Source organism: Physeter macrocephalus, chromosome 20 (genome assembly GCF_002837175.3).
Source record: "Physeter macrocephalus isolate SW-GA chromosome 20, ASM283717v5, whole genome shotgun sequence".
NCBI classification, from domain to species: domain Eukaryota; kingdom Metazoa; phylum Chordata; class Mammalia; order Artiodactyla; family Physeteridae; genus Physeter; species Physeter macrocephalus.
Window position 1 is genome coordinate 50,645,311 of NC_041233.1, and position 20,676 is coordinate 50,665,986.

Here is a 20,676-nt window from a genome sequence, read left to right on the forward strand (position 1 = left end):
GGTTCGATCCCCGGTCGGGGAGTTAAGATCCCACATGCTGCATGGTGTGGCCAAAAAATAAAAGAAAAAATTTTTTTAATTAAAAAAAAAAAAAAAGTATGTGTTTTTGTTACATACATACACACACATTTTTTTTAATAGATTTTATTTTTTACAGCAGTTTGGGTTCACAGCAAAATTGAGTGGAAGGTGCACAAATTTTCCATATATCCACTGTCCCTTCACAGGCCTAGCCTCCCCCTTGTCAAAATATATATATTTTAAAAGACTATCACTGGGACTTCCCTGGTGGCGCAGTGGTTGGGAGTCCGCCTGCCAGTGCAGGGGACACGGGTTCGAGCCCTGGTCTGGGAGGATCCCACATGCCGCGGAGTGGCTAGGCTCGTGCGCCGCAGCTGCTGAGCCTGCACTCTAGAGCCCTCGCGCTACAACTACTTAAGCCCACAACAGGGGAAGCAGCCACCGCAACGAGAGGCCTGTGCACCGCTGTGAGGAGTAGCCCCTGCTCGCCGCAGCTGGGGAGGGCCCGCATGCAGCAGCGAAGACCCAACGCAGCCAAAATTAAAAAATAAAAAAAATAAAAAATAAAATAAAATAAAAAAGACTATCACTGCAAAAAAGCACAATTCCTCTACATAATGCAAGGGAGCCATGAGGTAAAGAAAATGGTAAATTGCCCAGCCAGCCATGTCCATAGCCAAAATGGTTCAAATCCCATTGCTGAGAAAGGAACATTCAAAATACTGTCTTTTACTGTCAAATTTTGAACCTAAAATTGCTACTGTCTCTCTTTTCTTATTGCTAACGTGTTACTGGCTATATGAATACTTGTTTGCACATACAGAGACCAGAAACCTTGTCACCCTGCAGAGGATCTGGGGGGAAGTGTAAGTAACTGGTAGACAGTGCTAAATCACCCTTTTCTTCTATGAAACTATCAGAACCTCCAATTCAGGGCTATTTCCTTTTCCTCACTCTCCCACACAGCACCAACAGTAGTGAAATACATCTGATTAGCCTTCACTATACAACTAATTTCACAAAATCATTCCAATGAGAACTGCAAGCACCACTCCTGTTATGGCAGTTACAATAGATCCCTGAAAAATGACCTTGAAAAGCAGATGACATCCCTCCCAGAGATGTCAGCATGAGGCAGGACCTGAGCTCCCAACGAAAAACCTGGTGTCTGATAAATCAGATATGAACCAGGAGAAGTGGCTAAGGATACTACATAGGGTATAATTCTAAGGTACTATGGTAATTATGGAGTAGAATTTTGTTCCTTGTCCTAAAAAACAGACATAAAAGTATTTTACACAAATTAGAGGTCCCAATACATTACAAAGAATATATATAACACTTTAGGTACAACTCTATCACAGCATAAATTTTTAACTTCTGCACTTAGCATGGTTACTACACATTATATGCCCACTTAAAATTTTTGCTACCCTTCTATGAATTCTGTTACAGGTGGGGAAAATTTAGATGGTGTAAACCTCTTCAAGCTGTACTGGGAAAACTTTAATGGTGGTGCCTCTCTTTTCTCTTGATGAACTTTCTCAGTGAGCTCAGGCATTTAAACCTCACAAATCTGGGACTTCCCTGGTGGCGCAGTGGTTAAGAATCCGCCTGCCAATGCAGGCGACACAGGTTCTAGCGCTGGCCTGGCAAGATCCCACAGGCTGCAGAGTAGCTAAGCCCGTGCGCCACAACTACTGAGCCTGCGCTCTAGAGCCCACGAGCCACAACTACTGAGCCCACGTGCCACAACTACTGGAGTCTGCGCTCTGCAACAAGAGAAGCCACTGCAACGCGAAGCCCGTGCACTGCAGCGAAGAGTAGCCCCTGCTCACCGCAACTAGAGAAAGCCTGCTTGCAGCAACGAAGACCCAACACAGCCAAAAATAAATAAATAAAAATAATAATTAGTATAAAAATTTTTTTAAGTCTCATTCTACTTAAAAAAAATAAAAATAAAACTCACAAATCTTTAGTTTGGGATTAGCAGATATAAACTACTATATATAAAATAAACAAACAATAAGATCCTACTGTATAGCACAGGGAACTATATTCAATATCTTATAATAACCTATAATGGAAAAGAATATGAAGAAGAATATATATATATATATATAAAAAACTGAATCACTTTGCTGTACACCTGAAACTAACACAACATTGTAAATCAACTATACTTCAATAAACACAATTAAAAAAAAATAACTCAGAAGATCTCTGAACACATTTCAAAGGTGAGTAATCATTTATTTTTAAAAGGAGCCATAGTGGCACCTAAATTAGTGAAGATGATTTATGGTTGCCAGAGACTGGAAAATAATCTGATTCCCAAGTTCTATTTTTTTTTCTTTGCTCTCTCTTCCCACCAAAAGCTCAGCGATGTTCTTTGTGGGCTGGGGAGAGGAACAGAGAGAAGAAACAAAAGGGTAACCTAAACAGGTGGATCTGGAAGCCAGGAAGGGCCACCACGGTCCTCAGTCCAGAGGGAGAGAAAAACAGTACTGGGTTCAATAGGGACTATCTCTTTTTCCTAACAGTAATATGTGTCAAAAATACTTAGGTCCATAAAAATGCCTTCATAAATCCTGCCTGAATGGGTTCAAAGCAGCAACACACAACACAGTGCATACAATATTTCCTTACCAGTCAAAAATCTAAACATGCAAATTGAACTTACCTTATAGAATTTGATAATATCTTCCTTGGTAAGTGTTTTTAAATAGGCAACTTCTGTATTATCTGAAAAAGTAATCAAACAAGAATTTACAATATTTTCATTTTAAGTGTCCCAGAATACTACACTAAATGACAATATACTTCAACACTCTTAAGAATCCATCTTTTTGAGTGATCATCTGCTCCTGCAAGTAGTAAGGGAATAAATTTCAAGTAAAAAGTAAGAGGATATCCTGTCTCTCTAGTTATGAGCTGTTGGGTCTTGGGCTAGTCACTTCAACTTTTCTGAGCCTCAGTTTCCTCATCTAGAAACTGGGGATAACAACTACTTAACTGACAATAACACAATATCAGGGGCACAGGGCAAATGCTCAATAAGTGGTAGGTATTGGGTTGGCCAAGAAGTTCGCACAGGTTTTTCCGCAACATCTTACGGAAAAACCCGAACGAACTTCTTGGCCAACCCAGTACTATTAACAGTGAATCCAACTGCTAGAAAAATTACAGGTAAGGAAACAGAGGCCCCAAAAATGTGACTTGGCCGAGATCTTTGGCTTGTTGGTGTCACAGTGAGAACACAACCCAACTCTTTCTGACTTCTAGTGTAGCTGAGCGCACTCCATTGTTAATCTCTGTTCTAAGAAAGGCAAAAGGAAGCTGAAAAGCAGGACACTTTGGCGAGCACAGCTCTCCCAATTCTAAAAGCACTGACAAATTTTGGGAGATCCCTAAAGGCAAACGTTTGAACCCCTGCGCCTCCAGGGCAGCACCTGTCTCAAGAGAGTTCAATTTGCACATTTTCCGTTTAGAGTTATGAGAAATACCTACATATCTGTGCTCAGAGCCTCAGGGGCATACTGAATGAACACAAAAAGTGAAATCAGATTTATTATTAGTGCATTATTATGAGATACAGATAGATCCAGCTCTAGTTCAGAGAAGGAAAAAAAAAAGATAAGGTTTCTACTAGGAAATTGTTGTTACATTAAATAAAGGTTTTTTAGAAGTGGTACGCCTCCACCCCCATCCCAAATCGTCCTGGAACATCACCTACAAAACAAATACCATTTTGTAGAATGGCATCAATGTCCTCAAATGTTTTACTTACATGCCATGAATGTTGGGGCCCTAATTTTGCCTTACCTCTGTCAAAATTGTATTGCTGGGAGATGATTTCCCCCCAGTATTTAGCACACTCTGCAGACAGTTTCTTTGGTTTGTCTAGTCGACGAATCGCTAATGCTTGGATGTGTTTTTGGAAGGCCTCTTCTGTCATGTCCTCTATGGACTTTTCCATGGTAATTAAGAAAGCTTCCACTCTGCTTTCTAGGTAGTGAGGTGGTTTTTCTGACTGGATGATGAACCGTAAGCCCTGTATGCCATTGGCTCGGCGTGGCCCACTGAAGACAATATAGCCTGAAACGCAAACACCAGCCAGTCAGGACCTTGGCATTTGAGACATGGGTCACTTTTAATCTTTCAAAAATTATCCTGTCAGAGCAAATAAAATCTACTTTAGGGCTTTATATCATTATTCAACTCTGAAGAAATAAGCAATTAAAATATCTTCAGTTCCTAAGGACAGGGCAGAAGAGCTCTCTGAAGAATAGTTAGAAATTTGGAGATAAAACCCTTGTTTATCTTTCAAACTTAATATTCCCAAGCTCCTCCCTGTCTGCTAGTTAATCCCCCTCAATCCATGTTAAAGTTATTCTCATCCCTATGAAATGCTGGACTCATTTTCATCCCCTAACCATTGTCCTAGCTCGGCTTCTTTTCACATCCAAGTTCCTTATGTGAACTTGCCTCCACTATTGCGTTTCTTGCTAGATAACCCATTCCTGGACCAACTCCATTCAGACTGCAAATCTTTAGACCAAGTAACTGAAGGTCATACTTCCACTGTCACCTTGTGAGCTGATACACTACCTACCGTCTACATCTTTCCTAAACAGCGTTCGTGGCTTGCCTTCTCCAGCTGCTCTGCCCCAAACCACACCTCCCTACCTTCAGCATAGCCTTTAGAGTCTGAACATTCTTAGTAGCATTTGCCACACTGTACTACAATTATTCCTTACAGGTGTGCATTCCTGACTAGATTGTGAGCTCCATGAAGGGAAAGACCATCCATAACTTATCCACTTTTGCTGTCCAGCATCTACCACTGTGGTTATTTAAAAAAAGATTGTTACTTGGGGACACTGACCCAAATCCTTTTTCACTGGTTATTCAAAGTACATTACTGGGGCTTGTTCCTTTCCTTAATTGATCAAACCTGCCAGGATCGCCAAGGCTTTTAACAGTGCCTAGAACTCTGCCAAAACATTTCCTCAACAGACACTTACTGAGTACCTTCTATGTGCCCCAGGCTTGGGAAACAAAGATGAATAAAAGAAAATACCTGCCCCCTCAATGAACCCAAAATTCAGTAAATCTAAACTTCTGTGGATGGCTTGCTTCCCACCTTGTCACCCATAACAGACTTCCCTTAGCATCCCACCCAAAATGACCTTTTTATAGACTCATATGTAATGTAAACACAGTATCATCTCCTTAAGAACTGCTCTAATGTCCATGAGATGTTAACTGCTTATCTTCTAGAAGTGGATTCCCCACAAACAAGGCTTTCACAGTCTTTCTGAGTAGAGCACACCTGAAGCATCACGCTAGGGTACTGTACATGTGGAGAATGCTCTTGAGGACAATGGCTGTTCCTCAAGGACTGAGGTATCCTGCCATCCCCTGCTTCCCCCTCACCCAGCTGTTCCTTGGTGCGCAGGGTGTTGAAGCATGGCTCGGAGATGATCTGACAGAAGAGCTCCAGAAACATGTTCTCCGAGGTGCTCTGCATGTCTGTTTGGTAGTATATCTCGATGCCACAGTTATTGTGAACTTCATTCCTCTGCTGATAGACAAACCATCCTCCTAGGAAGTTTCAAGAAGACAGCAACACGTTCAAAAATTTATTTAGGGTTTAATAAAGTTACTGTTTTGTTTGGCTGTTATGAAGTTGTTCAGTTTGGTTGGTGTCTTTTGGCAGTTCCAAACTATTACAATTAATTCATTAAGAATGTGAAACTCAACTTACCCAAGGGAATCCTAATACAGTGATCTGTACTTGGTAGGCCCTCGATAAATACTCACTGACTTTAAAGGGCAAAACGCTTATAAAAAACCCATTTTATGACTAAGTATTAATGCTAAATGAGATCCATAGTTAATGAAATCTACAATGTAGTGTACATACTAGATTAGAAATAGCTAACATCTATAAGAACTTCAACAGAAATACTACCTATGTTTTAATAAGCATACAAAACAATTTTTAAATTACTAGTTGTGCCATTATCTATTTAGCATTCTATTCCTAATATTGTTTACCAACACCCACACTGAAGGTCAATACACAAATTTACACAAATGTACACAATGCTTAGAGCTGACTTAGCCTAACACCTTACTTTAGAGATGAGGAAACTAAGACCCTGAGAAGCGGGGTGACTTGTCCAGGGACACAAAGTTGGATGGTGGAGAGCTAAGACAAAAACTCGGATATGCTGATCAAGTATTCATCAAAGTTATAAACAGATGGCCATGCTTTATGATCTAATAATTATTTCATGAGCAGTAAATGTAACTAAGCAAATACACAGTGTTTAGTCATTGCCTGATGACCATGTGCTATGGTTTTTGAATGGCAGTTTGTTCATTCATTCAATCATTTGCTCTTTCAGCTGTACCGAGCGGCTTGTGGGATATTAGTTTCCCAACCAAGAATCAAACCAGGGCCCTAGGCAGTGAAAGTGCAGAGTTCTAACCACTGGACCACCAGGGAATTCCCTTGAATGGCAGTTCCTGATTCTCCCTCTCTGCCATGCTGCGGTGACTCAGGAACAAACTAAGTGAAGTTTGAAAGTAACCATTACCAGGTCTGTAATGACTGGCCATGCAGAATAGCACTGCTGTGCTCCAAGTGCCTTTGAGCATTCAACAAAGAGATCCTGAGGTAATGCTTTAGTAGCTACTCAAGTGAGCGAGACACAGACCCCAGCCTTAAGAAATGTATAGCCTAACAGGGGAGATGGAGATGCACTTCAATCCCAATATGAGAGAAGAAGTGCTGAGTAGGTTAAACAAGGATAGGTTCAGAAAACCTGTGCTGGGGGGTCAGAAGAGGAAGTGATTACTTTTAGAAAAAGTTTAAAGAAAAAAATCAACGCTTCTCATCCCTGGTCTAACGTACTTCCCACCATGCAATTCTGAACAATATTGAAAATAATGCTTAATGAGTTCTATATCAAAGGAAACCACTGTTAATGTAAAAGTAACCCAACATTGCAAACTCCAATATATTATTATCAATTCTTTATATTAATTCCTTATCAAATATGCATGCAATGAATACATGGTGTTATCTGCACCTGTGAGTCTTCTGCCAAAGACTCCTATGCACTCCTAATTCTAATTTACATTTCTTATAAATAAATTTTGTTTCATGCTTCACAGTCAACATTTCTTTAGTTTTGTGATTTTTTTCCTAACTCCTTTATACTCAATTACCAGTCAATTCCAGTATCATTCTCTTCAAAATAATTGCCTACCTCTAATTTTACCTCTTTGACACTCCTACAGATAATTTTCCTGCAGAATTATCTACCTTTAGCTATAAATAGTAGAGGATCCCAGTAGATCCTTACCATAAAACTATATATTATCATCCAAGTGACTTCAACCCAACTGTAATCATACACAGTATTATGTCAAAGTAGTCCATTACCAAAGATATAACATTTCCACTCACCGTCAGGGAGCTGAACTTCTCTATACCGAACCAGCTGACTTGGAAGGAGTGGTTTTGTATGAGCATGTTCAATAAGGGTGTCTTCAACCATCTGCATAATTCCTAATGCAGCCTGTGGAAGAAGATAGGTCATAGCACATTACAAATCACAAATGTATCTTGATTAGATAGTAGCCCATGCAATATGAAACAACATGCTTGTGAAACAAACTAACCTAGTTTATCATAAAAGTGGATTTTTAAATCTTTAATACATTCGATCCTGTTCAAATGGATAAAAACTGAACTCATCAATTTGCAATAGAGTCAGTATGGTAGTAGTGAAGAGAAACAGAGACCCAGACAATCATCAGCACTGATCTCGATTCTGGGGAAAAGGCACTGCCAAAGCTGGAGAGGTATTGCTGATGGAAAGGTGGTCCCAAGTCAATGACCCATACCACAGACACCTGGGGTTATAGCAAAGCAAAGGAGGTAAGCATGAGGTTTTATTTTACTTATTCTGAATAAAACTGACCTGGGGAAGAATACTGTCTCAGCCACTTACTAGCACCTGACCTTGGCATATTGTTTTGGAGGCAATAAAACAGAGTGGTAGAGAGTGTGGGCTTTTAAGACAGACTACCAAGGGAATCTGGAATGCTTTCCACGTGCTAAACACTTGGAATGTACTATTTATTTAATCCTTATAAGTAATTTTACCGATAAGGAAACTGAGCATGGAGAGATTAAGACGTTTTCAGAAGATTACATAACTTGTAAGTGGAAGAGTCAAGATTTGAATCCAGGCTGATTCTACACCATGTGCTCTTATCCACTACACAGTCCTGCTGTCCTACAGAGTAGGGATAATTATTCCCATTTCCTTCAATGATTGCACGAGGCAGGCAAAAACAGAGGAGACAGCTGTGAAAGCAGGTCCACAGTTAACCATGACCATTCTGCTCCCCCATACCCTCCCCGACCTTCCTGCATAGGGCAGGGAAGCCTGAGTCAGCACTAATGTGCTTATACAGCCACACTGTGGTGGTTAGTCAGTAATCTTAGACCAACTAGGGAAAAATTTTCTCTTGCAATGATGCATAAAAGATTATTGCTAAAACCTCAATCCCCCACCTGTTTTGTTATGTTTCCATGGAGAAGGGCTTCAATGTGCAGCCGTGACAGGAGCTGAGGTATGAAGGCCTTAAGGCGAGGAAGGGTAACATCTGTAAACAAGTGTAAGAAATAGTAAGCTCTACCTATAAGGTTTTTTTAAAAAAAACTCTGAGATAATTTGAGACTTACAGAAGAGTTGCAAAAATATTACAGGGAGTTCGTATATACCCTTCACCCAGTTTTCTCTTACGTTAACATCTTTAACAACCATAGGATGATGATCAAAACTAAGAAGTTAATACTGGGACAATACTATTAACTAAAATACAGACTTTATTTGGATTTCAGGTTTTCCACTAATACCCCTTTTCTGTTCCAGGATCTAATCCACAATCCCACCTTGCCTTTAGTTGTCATGTGTCCTTAGTTTCCTCCAATCTGTAACAGTTCCTTGGTCTTTCCTTGCCTTTCATGACCTTAAGATTTTTAAGCAGTACTGCTCAGTTATTTTATAGAATGCCCTTTATTTGGGCTTGTCTAGTGTTTTCTCATGCTTAAATTGAGCTTCTGTATTCTTAGAAAGAATACCCCAGAGGTAATATGTCTTTCTCAGGGCATCACATCGGGGGCACATGATGCTGTTACGCTGTAATAGGTGTACATAATAAGTAAGGACTTGTCATAAAAGATCATCAAAAATTCAACACTTCTTTTTTCTTATTGCTGAGCATGTAAGGAAGAAAGATTAACTGGTAAAGTAATGCTGAGAAGTGGAAAGATAAAACAATAATAAAGGGTAGTATTGGTCTATATTCTTTCCAATGAAACAACCCTGAAAGTAATTTCATTCCACTGAATAGACATTCATTAGACACACAATGAGGGCATAATATACTAGATACTAAATAAAGAGGATAAAAGGAAGGCATAATTCACTGCCCTTGAGGAATTTAGGACTTTAAAGCAAAACCTCTGAAAACTAGATTTAAGATTTTAGGAAAAAAGCAACAAAAGATGACTCTTTAGGCTTTACATATTTTCCATTTTTTAACCAAACTGAATAGATCTAAAAATGCCTAAGCATTCTTTCTGTGTGATAAGACTTTCAAGCTCAGCCCTTTTTTCCTTTTCTGAAAACTTCAGTATTAACAAGGTAAGTGCTTGGGTCAAAACACTGTCATCTGCAGAAATCTACGAACAGTAATAACTGACTGTTGTGGGTCCAGGTTGAAAACAGCAAATGTGGTTAAACTGCCTGAATACAAAAGCCACTTCAAAGGCCACCACTTCTTTCTTTCTTTTCTTTCTTTCTTTTCTTTCTTCCCTCCCTCCCTCCCTTCCTTCCTTCCTTCCTTCACTGCACCACCATGGAAGCCCCCCACCACGGCTTTTGTAAAACAAAAACAAAAAAACCCAAAAAACAGTACGCACAGTTGGCTTTAATGGAACTACAAGTTATTAGAAAGCATAAACACTAGGTAATAGGATAAACCAAAATGATTTTAGAAAAGAATGAAGAAAGCATTAGGCTATAAGTAGAAAGAGTCTCACCATCCAGGGCTTCTTTCAATTCATCTTTAGTCCAGGCCACTTCAGTCATCAGCAAGCGGAGGTAGTACATGGCGTGCTGGTGAGGCTGTTCAGCTCGGAAATTGTTAAGAGATCGCATATACTAGTGAAGGGAGACGTGCGTTTGTTAATTTTATCAATCTTTTTAAAATCATTTCAAAAGGTCAGCTATAATCAAACTTCATTTTGCATAAATGATGTGTTAAATGGGATGCAGGGATATCTGCTTCATCCTCCTTTTCGAAGTTATGTAATTTAGAATGGGACTTACTCCTCTCTCCCTTCTGATACTTAAACTAAAGAGCATGCTTTTTGTTTTTTCTTTCTTTTTTTTTTGAAGTCTTATTTTTTTTTAAAGTAATTTTTTTGTTTTTTGGCCCCATAATTAAGAAATGTAAAGTTTAAAGTTAAGAAATGTAAAATGTGAAATTCTGAGAACAGAACTTCAATTAAATTCAATTAAAATATATGTTCCTTATAACACCAGAAATAGTATCAGGAGTAAGGTGTGTACACTAAGTCTTAAAAATGATTGCGGACTTCCCTGGTGGCACAGTGGTTAAGAATCCGCCTGCCAGTGCAGGGGACACGGGTTCGAGCCCTGGTCCGGGAAGATCCCACATGCCGCGGAGCAACTGCGCCCGTGCACCACAACTACTGAGCCTGTGCTCTAGAGGCCGTGAGCCACAACTACTGAGTCCGTGTGCCACAACTACTGAAGCCCATGTGCCTAGAGCCCATGCTCTGCAACAAGAGAAGCCACCGCGATGAGAAGCCCGCACACCGCAACGAAGAATAGCCCCCGTTCACCGCAACTAGAGAAAAGCCCATGTGCAACAATGAAGACCCAATGCAGCCAAAAATAAATAAAAAAAAAAAAAGATTGCATGTTGTATTTTCAAAAGTTGTGTTGTTTTTGCCATACTGCATGGCATGATGGATCTTACTTCCCTGACCAGGGACTGAACCTGTGCCCTCTGCAGTGGAAGCTTGGAGTTTTAACCACTGGACCACCAGAGAAGTCCTGAGCAAACTTTTTCTTTGTCCAGGCTGCTGCTTTACCCCCAGCATCTGACATGTACTCTAAGTACCTTCACTAAGGGATCTCTTTCATCCCTCAGAAAGTTATCCCCAGTTTTCAAGGCCTCCATCTCTTGGCATCCTTTAATTCTTCACCATAAGGTCATCCCAAAAGTCTCTCTAAGCAAGCAACATGGATATGTATATATATAAAATATTGAATCTTAATTTGAAAACTGATGATAATTTCTTTGGGTATAAAATGAAGGTCATAGTTTGGCTTTTAAAGTAGCTATCCATCCCATATTTCCATTACTGGACCAACCATGAGTTGAATTTAAGTGGAAGATACATCAAGCCTAAATAGTCTGCCCTAATGTGACAAGGCTGTCATGGAAGGCTGAGGTCCCTGCCTGCAGAATAGAGTGTTCTTCTTTTTTTTCCCCCTTTTAATTAATTAATTAGTTAGTTAATTAATTATTTTTGGCTGTGTTGGGTCTTCGTTGCTGCACGAGGGCTTTCTCTAGTTGCAGCGAGCGAGGGCTACTCTTTGTTGCAGTTCATGGGCTTCTCACTGCGGTGGCTTCTCTTGTTGCAGAGCACAGGAGCTAGGCACGTGGGCTTCAGTGTTTGTGGCTCACGGGCTCTAGAACACAGGCTCAGTAGTTGTGGCGCATGGGCTTAGTTGCTCTGTGGGATGTGGGATCTTCCCAGACCAGGGCTCGAACCTGTGTCCCCTGCACTGGCAGGCGGATTCTTAACCACTGAGGCACCAGGGAAGCCCTAGAGTGTTCTTCTTAAATAGAGGTTGGATAAAACCTTCAAGGAGTCCCTGAAAGCCACTAGGTCTACCTCACGTTCCTCTCTGAAAGTCAGTGCTATCCTAGCTCTTCGGGCTTACAGAGAAGGGGGCCAGGTGTCCACCAGAGTCTCCCAGGCTTTCCTTCTGGATAGAGTATAGGATTTAGCAAAGATAGGATAAAATGACTGCCACAGGGTTATGAATGCTTCTTTTCCTCCTCGCCTCTTTTTCAAAAATGTTCATAATGTGGTAATATCACCTTACGAATAAAAATATTATAAAAATAAGTTGAGAAAACTTACTGCCTCTTTGATAATTTCAAATCGTTTTTCATCAATCTCAAAGGTAGCCATTTTCTCAATGATCTTCTTTAGCAAAATTGGCTGCTTGTCATTATAACCTTTCACCGAGAGCTACGGAAAGAGTTCAGGATATTAAAAGTCTAAAATTACCATGAAACAACTTCAACTTGACTTTAAAACATGTAGAAAATCCCCAAACCAGGTGTATCAAAATAAAAATAAAACAAGAAATTAAATGAATTTCATTTCTCATAAATAAAGTTCAACACTTAGGAAGATAACATTGACCATCTTTATTTACTAATATCCAAAAGCATATGCTTTTCCTAAACAAAAACAATAGCAGGAAAACTTACCTGGTGCCAAACTATGGCAGTACACACTATATATCATCAAAATTCAAGTTCTCATTAAATCAAAATTAATTATAGAATGTGTTTTAAATTTAACCTTCAAAAAGAATTTCTAAAGAATGGCAGGCTTAAGATTTTTATAGTTGTGTTAAGAAGGTAAAAATCATAGGGGAGGGTTACCTAGCAAACTACTGGATATGTCCCCAAATTGTTTATATTTAAATATTTTAAAAAATCATCTTTTAAGAAATCAGGAAGCCCCAATTTTGTATTATATGGCATTTTGCCACTTTTCTTGTTCAATGTTGCCCAATAATGGTCCATAGGTCTCACTACTTGCTTGTTTGATGAGTTCTGCTGATGTACCAAAAGCGAGTGGCAAAACAGATGTGAAGTAAGGATACACTGTATGTACTGTCTGGATTTTGCCTTAGGACAATTTACTTTAATAGTTTCTGAAAGCATAACATTTTGAAAAGCAGGGGAAGCCTATTATCACATTTCCTACTATTATATTGCCACATGGTGGCACCCACAGAAGTAGAGGATACACTGCAACTAGAATATCTCTGGACGCCTCTACCTTATGAAAATTGATAGGCAAGAATCTCGGCAGGAGTGAAGGTCACTGCCCATGGAAAGCACATCATGTACCGTGGGAACTAGACTGACAACTAGCAGAAAGCCCATTTTGTCACAAATTAAAAATTATTTATTTTAATGGTGATATGCTACTAAAACTCAACAGCAAAAAAATAAACCATAGATTATTACTTTTCTATTTGGATTTTATTTTGACCTCTGAGCTTCAAATTTCCCTGGACTCTGAGAATGGTTAGGTTATATACATTCTTATACATTGAACAAAAACTACCAGAAAAGTTACTTGTGTGAAGAAAGAAAGTCACTGCAAAGTAAATAAAATTTAAAAACCCTAAAACCTTTTGTATAGAATTAGAAAGAGTACACAGTGCATGCTCTCATTTTAGTTGTTATGAAAACATACAATATATTTTTAAGCAAAGTGAAGATGAATGTGTGCCAGAAGAGGGATGTTAATTTGGAAATGAGATATAAGTTTGGAAACAGAACAGAAACAGTTTCAAGAGAAAGGATCTAGTTATTTCTTGGGATGCATTTAATAATGTTTATCTTAAAACACACTTAAAAGTAGTTAATGATACATGCTACAAAATAAATTAAATGAAAATATCAGACGTGTTTGAACACAGGAACTTTCTACTACTGTCAGCAGAAATAAAGAAGCTTATAAGTAAAATTCAGCACCACAACAGTAACTATGGGTATCTTTCACTTACAGATGTTAATATATTCAAATACATGGAAAGAACAACATGCTTTCAGGATTAATATGTTAAACATTTCAAGCAGAGGAACATGCAAATAAATGTAGCACAAATACATGTTCACAAGATGCACTAAACTCTACTAAATCATTTGTTAGTGGAACTAATACTAACTTGAGTTCTTCAATCATTAAAAAGGTGCAAGGAAAAAACCATCAATCTTCTTGTTTTAAAATGCAGAAGTTAATAGTTTTCCCAAGCTCAACATAATGCTTAAACGGTGTGACGCCTTTTCTTTCGTTTTCATTTTACTTACAAGTATTGCATTCATTCCTGATGCAATGCCATAGCTCAAACCTGAGAGGCGTGCTGCATATGTATACTCTTTTAAATCATCCTTCAATAACCTGATAAATAGGTATGTCATGTTGCAATGGAGAGGATCAGCATAAATGTAGCGACTAACAAAAAGAAAAACAAAAGAAATGCTTTGATACCTCAAGCAGTGGCATGGTAATGAAGAAACATGACTGAAGAGTATGAATATGCAGCCTCATGATCTGAATTTCTAGGGAAATAGTATAGGCCAACCTTCTGTTTTACAATGGCAGGAAGACTTCATTCTCTGTTGTCAAAGACCAAGACTTCAGATACAGAATGGGAGAGATCTAAACCTAAATCAGGGTCCAATTTTGTTTTGAGGAGAAAAATATGACAGTCTGATGAAAGATGTTTAAAAAAAAAGAAATCAAGGAAAATTTGCATAATATGAATGGTATATTGCTGAATACTTAAGAGTAAGAGCTAATTTAAAAATTAAATGATGCGAAAATATTAGTCACAAAAAAAAAGAAATTAAACTCACACCCTCAATCAAAAATGCTTCCAGCAAATCAGTATAAAAAATGTTGATGAGTGGAAGGCTCTAAGACGTGAGTACTTACATACATCCCATAGATGGTATTTTGGAGGTCATAGCTCAAGCCTGCTAGCTCTGCTGCATATGCATACTCGTTGAGTGAGTCTTTGAGGAGCTCAAGGTACAAATAGGCCATGTTACAGTGCAAGGGGTCCACATAAGCAAATGGGCTGGAAGAAAATGTTGACAGTAAAATAGCTGATTTATTACTTCCCAATGTGATATGGCCTTTCGAGATGGATCAAGGAACTGAACAGGGGTTAAAATAACTTCCTGAAGATACACTTCGAATTCCTGAATCTGACTCTTCTCATGAGGAAAAAAACAAGATGTTTAAAAAAGAAGCTTGAAATATGCCATGTGTGCTGGTAGTGGTGAAGAGAGAGAAGGAATTGCTTACCCCAGATGGTGTGGTAGAACTGACAAGTTAGAAACACTGGGTAGGTAAGGAGGAGGAACAGGCCAAAACTCATGCTTACATTTAGGCTAATAGGAGAAGGCATGGCTGATAGAGCTGATACAGCATGCGCCTGTCCTCTTTCTCCCTCTAAACAAGCCATACCCTTGGTGGACAGGAGGAAGAGATTGAGAAGTTTGTGTGCTATGATTATATAAACTTAAAAGGGAAAAACTGAGACTTGAAAGAGAAAAATTAAGACCTGTGAAAATGTTAGCTTATCTCCTGAGTTTCCTCCCAAACCAAGAGACTGGAGCACTGTCAGTAAAGTAACTGATAATATCCATCATACAACTACAGCCAGAACTAGGAAAAAATATTAAAACTGGAAAATTTTTAAGTGAGAAAGAGCAACAAAAGAGAGGAAATAATTACAGAGTGCAAGAGCTAAACAGGACCACAGAGATGACCTAACTTAAATCTTCATTTCCCAAATAAGAAGCATCATTTTCCTCATGTCACCTGGGCTAGTAGCAGCAGAGTTAGGATTCAGATTTAAGTAAAATGACCTATTCATTTGACTATGTGACACTGCTTACCTTTATGAGAAGTAAAAGATTCCTTCATTCAACAAATATGTACTACATTCTCACTACAGTGCTAGGCACTTCTCTAGGTACTGGGAATAAAGAAGGAACAAATCAGGCAGAGTCCCTGACTTCACAGAGTTAAGAGCCTAGTTGGAAGAGACAAATAATACATTTAAATATGATACATCAGGTGGTGATAGTGTTGTTATGGAGAAAAATTATGCAGGGTAAGAGGAATAGGAGTGATGGGTAGTGGGACGGGAAGACTGCTAATTTACATAAAATTATTAATAAATTAAATGTTATTATTAAAATTACTATTAATTATTAATCAAGGCCACTTGAAAGGTGACATCTGGGTCCAGACCTGAAGGAAGCAAAGGAGCAAGCCCTGGGGATATCTGGGTGGAGAACTTTCCAGGCTGAGGAAACAGCCAGTACAAAGGACCTGAGGTAGCCTCATGGCTTGGTTTGTTTGGCAGCAAATTGAAAGTTTCACTCTATCTATAGCACAGTAAATATAACCAATGCACTGACATCAGAGCCAGAAATTTTATCAAAAACTGGTAATTAAGTAAAAATAGGGGTAAAATGCTTAGCTACAGAGAATTAAAATCAAAGGGAAAATTCTAAAGCTATACATTCTCCACCTGGCAAATCTAAATTACACTCTGTCATTTAATTTTTTAAGTATCATACACAATGACAGACTTCCTTCTTTAGTCAAATAGAAGGAAGCAGTTCAGAAACTTACTAGCACAACTCACAAAAGCATCAAAACAAAAGAGAGTCCTTGAAAGGGTTCATCCCCACAGGCACCCTTAGGTGGAAGTGAAAAACTAGAAAAAAACGAATCTGGGAGTTCAAAGTCATATGGATCAAGCTCAAGTGTCCTAAAATGCTGCATCCACAGCAGCCATGCTGTTGAATTGGAGAGGGTCCTAAACTAACTTTTAAAAGAGAACATGATTCAAGTGGAATGCTGAAATCCTTGTTCACTTGTTAACTTAAAGCATATTATTTTGTAACCAGATGTTACATGCTTAAATATGGATCAGAGTTTTAAAAACTGTACATATGCAAAATATTATCCTATTTCTGAAAAGATGAAAAGGATATACACAAACAGAAAATTTATTTAAGAACATACAAGAAACCTAACAGTGTTTACCTCTAGAGAGAGCAGAACACAGAGAGGCATTGGTGGGAAGCAGACATTTTAAATTCTGAGAACTATGCTAGGCAGTTTAGAGAACGCAAACATGTCAAATGGTCTCTCAAAAGGTATTCTGAAGCCAAATCATAGAAGCCAAATGGGAAAGTGTGACAAGCTGCTTAGAGTGTTAAAAATATCACTCTGAACTATCAAAAAATAAAACCAGCTTTGTAATGCTCTCTACCAACAGTAAGCCATAATCACAAAGCCCATGTTTGATGTAAACAAACAAACAAAAAACAACACGAACAATCTCAGCGCAGCTCTAGATAATCTATGAATCTCATGCTATAAATAAACAATGTTTGCATCCCTACAATCTCAACATACTTGTTCGTGAACTATTAACTTCCTACTTAAGAGATTCTTTTTCTCTTTTTTAAAACATTTAAAACACATCCAGCTTTAATTTCATGCCAAGCAAATCAAATAAAAATTAATGAAAAAGTTGATCATTATATTGAACATTATTTAAAAATGATAGGTTTATTTTATAAACACAGACCACTGAATTTTAGAAATATAAAATTATAGAGTGCAAACTCACAAAGTAAAATTTGAATTGAGTGATAACATTATCACACAAATAAAAGGAGACAGAGATAAACTAAAGATTTATACTGAGAAATCATTGCAACAGTAGCATTATTCATAAATTTTATTAAACATCTTCTACCAAGTCAGGAATAGAGAAAGCAATATCTCAGGGCTCCAGACAATTAAAGGGCTGGAAGGGATTCAAGATCATTTAGTAACTACTACCTCTTTTTCTGGGCAAGTTCCAGGAATACAAAACCAAAACCACAACAAAAAAAAAACCACCCCAAATTATTTAATCTTTCTTCAGTGAAACTTCTGGTGCGTCTACAGCCTTCCCTTAACAGGAAGGAGCAGCCTTCCTTTGTCTAGGCTAAAAAATTCTAATTCCTTTTACTTCCAGACATAGGTCCTTAAGGAAGCAAAGAAAACTTTCAGAAATGTAATTGTTGATTTTCATAGGAAGCTTTGTAACTAGATTCATTTTACGTACCTGAAAAATTCAAAGTTGAGACAGGCCTTGGGCAAGAAAAACTTATCATCTTGTTTGAACCAGAGTTTGCTCATAGCTGTATCCTGTGATGGAGAAACAGTATGTTTAGGGAAATACAGGCACATTCGGAAAAAATCTTCAATCAAATCACTCTTCAAGAGGAGGACAGAGGAAATAGCTGAGCTTTGTTCTGGAGAGACTGCTGTCCCATGGCCTTGAAGCATACTCAGAGGGTCAGCTGGTGGGAAGATGGAGAGATGACTGGTGATTCCAGTAGTAGAGAGACATCACCCTCTTATCAGCATCCTGGGTCAAAGAGATGGGGACACAGTGGAGGAAGAGACAGACAGGTGAAGCCAATACCAACTGTCCTGTCCCTGTCTTTCTGGATGCAGGGACACAGATGCAGGAGTCTTTGGGGGGTGGGTGTGTGGCAGCCAGCCACCAAAGTGGGCCACACGGATCCCTGCCCGCTGGAATTCACACCTTGGTGTGGTCCTCTCTCCTGCACTGGACCAGGGTTGGTCTCTGTCTGACCAACATATTATGGCAGACGTGATGATACGACACTTCTGAGATTAGATTATAAAAGACACTTGGCTTCCACCTTGATCATTCATTTTCCCTCTTGGATCACTCACTTTGGGGTAAGCCAGCTGCCATGTCACGCAACTCTATGGAGAAGCCCATGTACCGAAGAACTAAGGTCTGCCCAAAGCCACACAACTGAACTTGGAATAGAATCCTCCAGCCCTAGTTGAGCCTTCAGATGACCAAAGTCCCAGCCCACAGCTTGACCATAACCTGAGAGACCCTGAGCCAGAACTACCCAACTAAGCTACTTCCACATTCCTGTCCCTTGGAAACTGCATGAGATAAAATAGGTGTTTGTGGTTTTAAACTGCTGGATTTTAGAGTAATTTGTTACATCGCAACGGATAACTAACACAGCCAAGGATGAACAAATAAGCCACTCCTTTGCCTCTCCACTCATTCATTCATACTATACTTTAAAAAGTCTTAGGGACTTCCCTGGTGGTCCAGTGGTTAAGAATTCGTCTTCCAATACAGGGGATGTGGGTTCGATCCCTGGCTGGGGAACTAAGACCCCACGTGCTGCAGGGCAACTAAGCCTATGTGCCGCAACTACTGAGCCTGCACGCCACAACTACAGAGTCCATGCACTCTGGAGACCGCATGCCACAACTAGAGAGAAGCCCACACGCTGCAACAAAGAGCCCACACACGGCAACGAAAGATCCCGCATGCTGCGAAGAAGATCCTGCATACTAAAACTAAGACCTGACGCAGCCAAATAAATTAAAAAAAAAAAAAAAAGTCTTAAAGTTCACTTGAAACTACCTTGAAACTCTGATAAGAGATATGGCTTAATGTTCTCCTTAGTTTATGCTAAGATGGCCTATTTAAAACAAACAAAAAATAAAAATAGGAGAAGTAAATAAGCTTTCTCTTTGAATAACCTAACCTATAACTCATTAAAATGTCATTTTTAAAGAAAAATGATTGTCTCATTAATAATCTAGTTGCTTGAGATAAATTATATTTCATAGTCTTAAACACTAATTCTCATCTCATTGAGTTAATCTGAATGTTAGGTCATTTGAAGAAAAGGGAAAGAAAGATGTTTGTCTATGGTAGTAAGTTTAGAGTTAGTTTTAAAGTTTAGAAAAGAGGATGTGCTGTAATAATTTGATCCATTTTTCTACACAATCTACCCAAGGTGTGAAATAATGACATGAAAAGAACATTGTGAAAAAGAAAACACCCTTCTCAATCATTCTTCCCACTGGCTTATAACTCCATTAACTTCATGTAGTGCTCTTAAAATGAGAAAGAATTGTTTTTAAGGGCAGGAAATCCAACAGCTTCCCCTGGATATGCTCTCTTCCAGGCATTAGAGATTCTTTCTTATCTCTAACTTTCATGATGCAGCATAAATCTACTTCCTTACTGGGTCTTCAGTGAACATGGAAAAAAGCCCGCTTTCAATAGACTTGTAGTTACTTTCCAGACTTACTATTTTATTGTCTGCAAAGAAAACAATTTCCTAGATTCTATGCTGTATAGTAATTTTGTTTTAAAATGTCTAGCCTTTTAATATTTCTTGTAGTTATTCTCTCTGCAACTTTTCTGTTATCTACAGGGTGTGAGCCCCGCAAATCAACATAGTACCAAATGCAAGAAAACATCTCTCTAGTCCCTTCTATGTAATAGGTCTGTCCCCTAAATTTAATATCAATGATTCTAACATATTACCTTAATAAGAGAAGGGTATGGTGTTGCTTCTTTTTCTAATGATAAAATCTCAAAATCTGTAGGAATAAATTCATTCTTCGTTGGAAGTTTAAATTTCCCATTCAGATCAGCATTTTGCCATTTCTGGATGAAGAGTGAAAACACACACACACACACACACACACACAAAAGCAATTAGAATCTGATTTAAGAGTTTAAAACAGTCACATTGCTTACTATCTAGGCAAATAATAAGAGAATAAATGTCACACAGCATTCTCTTCCATCATATATAAAAAGGCTACTCCCAAGA

At 38.7% G+C, this 20,676-nt stretch overlaps 1 protein-coding gene across 4 annotated transcripts in view; it reads right to left on the reverse strand.

Moving 5' to 3' along the window:
• The window catches only part of IDE (insulin degrading enzyme), a 116,466-nt gene that overhangs the window by 7,288 nt on the left and 88,502 nt on the right, over positions 1-20,676 (reverse strand). For 3 of the 4 annotated variants that reach the window (XM_028482098.2, XM_007108705.4, XM_028482100.2), the window contains 10 exons: positions 20,385-20,507; positions 18,108-18,190; positions 14,900-15,044; positions 12,296-12,406; positions 10,154-10,274; positions 8,621-8,712; positions 7,505-7,616; positions 5,461-5,628; positions 3,847-4,119; positions 2,705-2,766 (listed from right to left, as the gene is read on the reverse strand). In XM_028482098.2, coding sequence (XP_028337899.1) covers positions 2,705-2,766; positions 3,847-4,119; positions 5,461-5,628; positions 7,505-7,616; positions 8,621-8,712; positions 10,154-10,274; positions 12,296-12,406; positions 14,900-15,044; positions 18,108-18,190; positions 20,385-20,507 — 1,290 coding nt within the window. Of the gene's footprint in view, positions 1-2,704; positions 2,767-3,846; positions 4,120-5,460; positions 5,629-7,504; positions 7,617-8,620; positions 8,713-10,153; positions 10,275-12,295; positions 12,407-14,271; positions 14,417-14,899; positions 15,045-18,107; positions 18,191-20,384; positions 20,508-20,676 lie in introns of all 4 variants that reach the window. The other variant, XM_024121182.3, reaches the window with a different exon arrangement.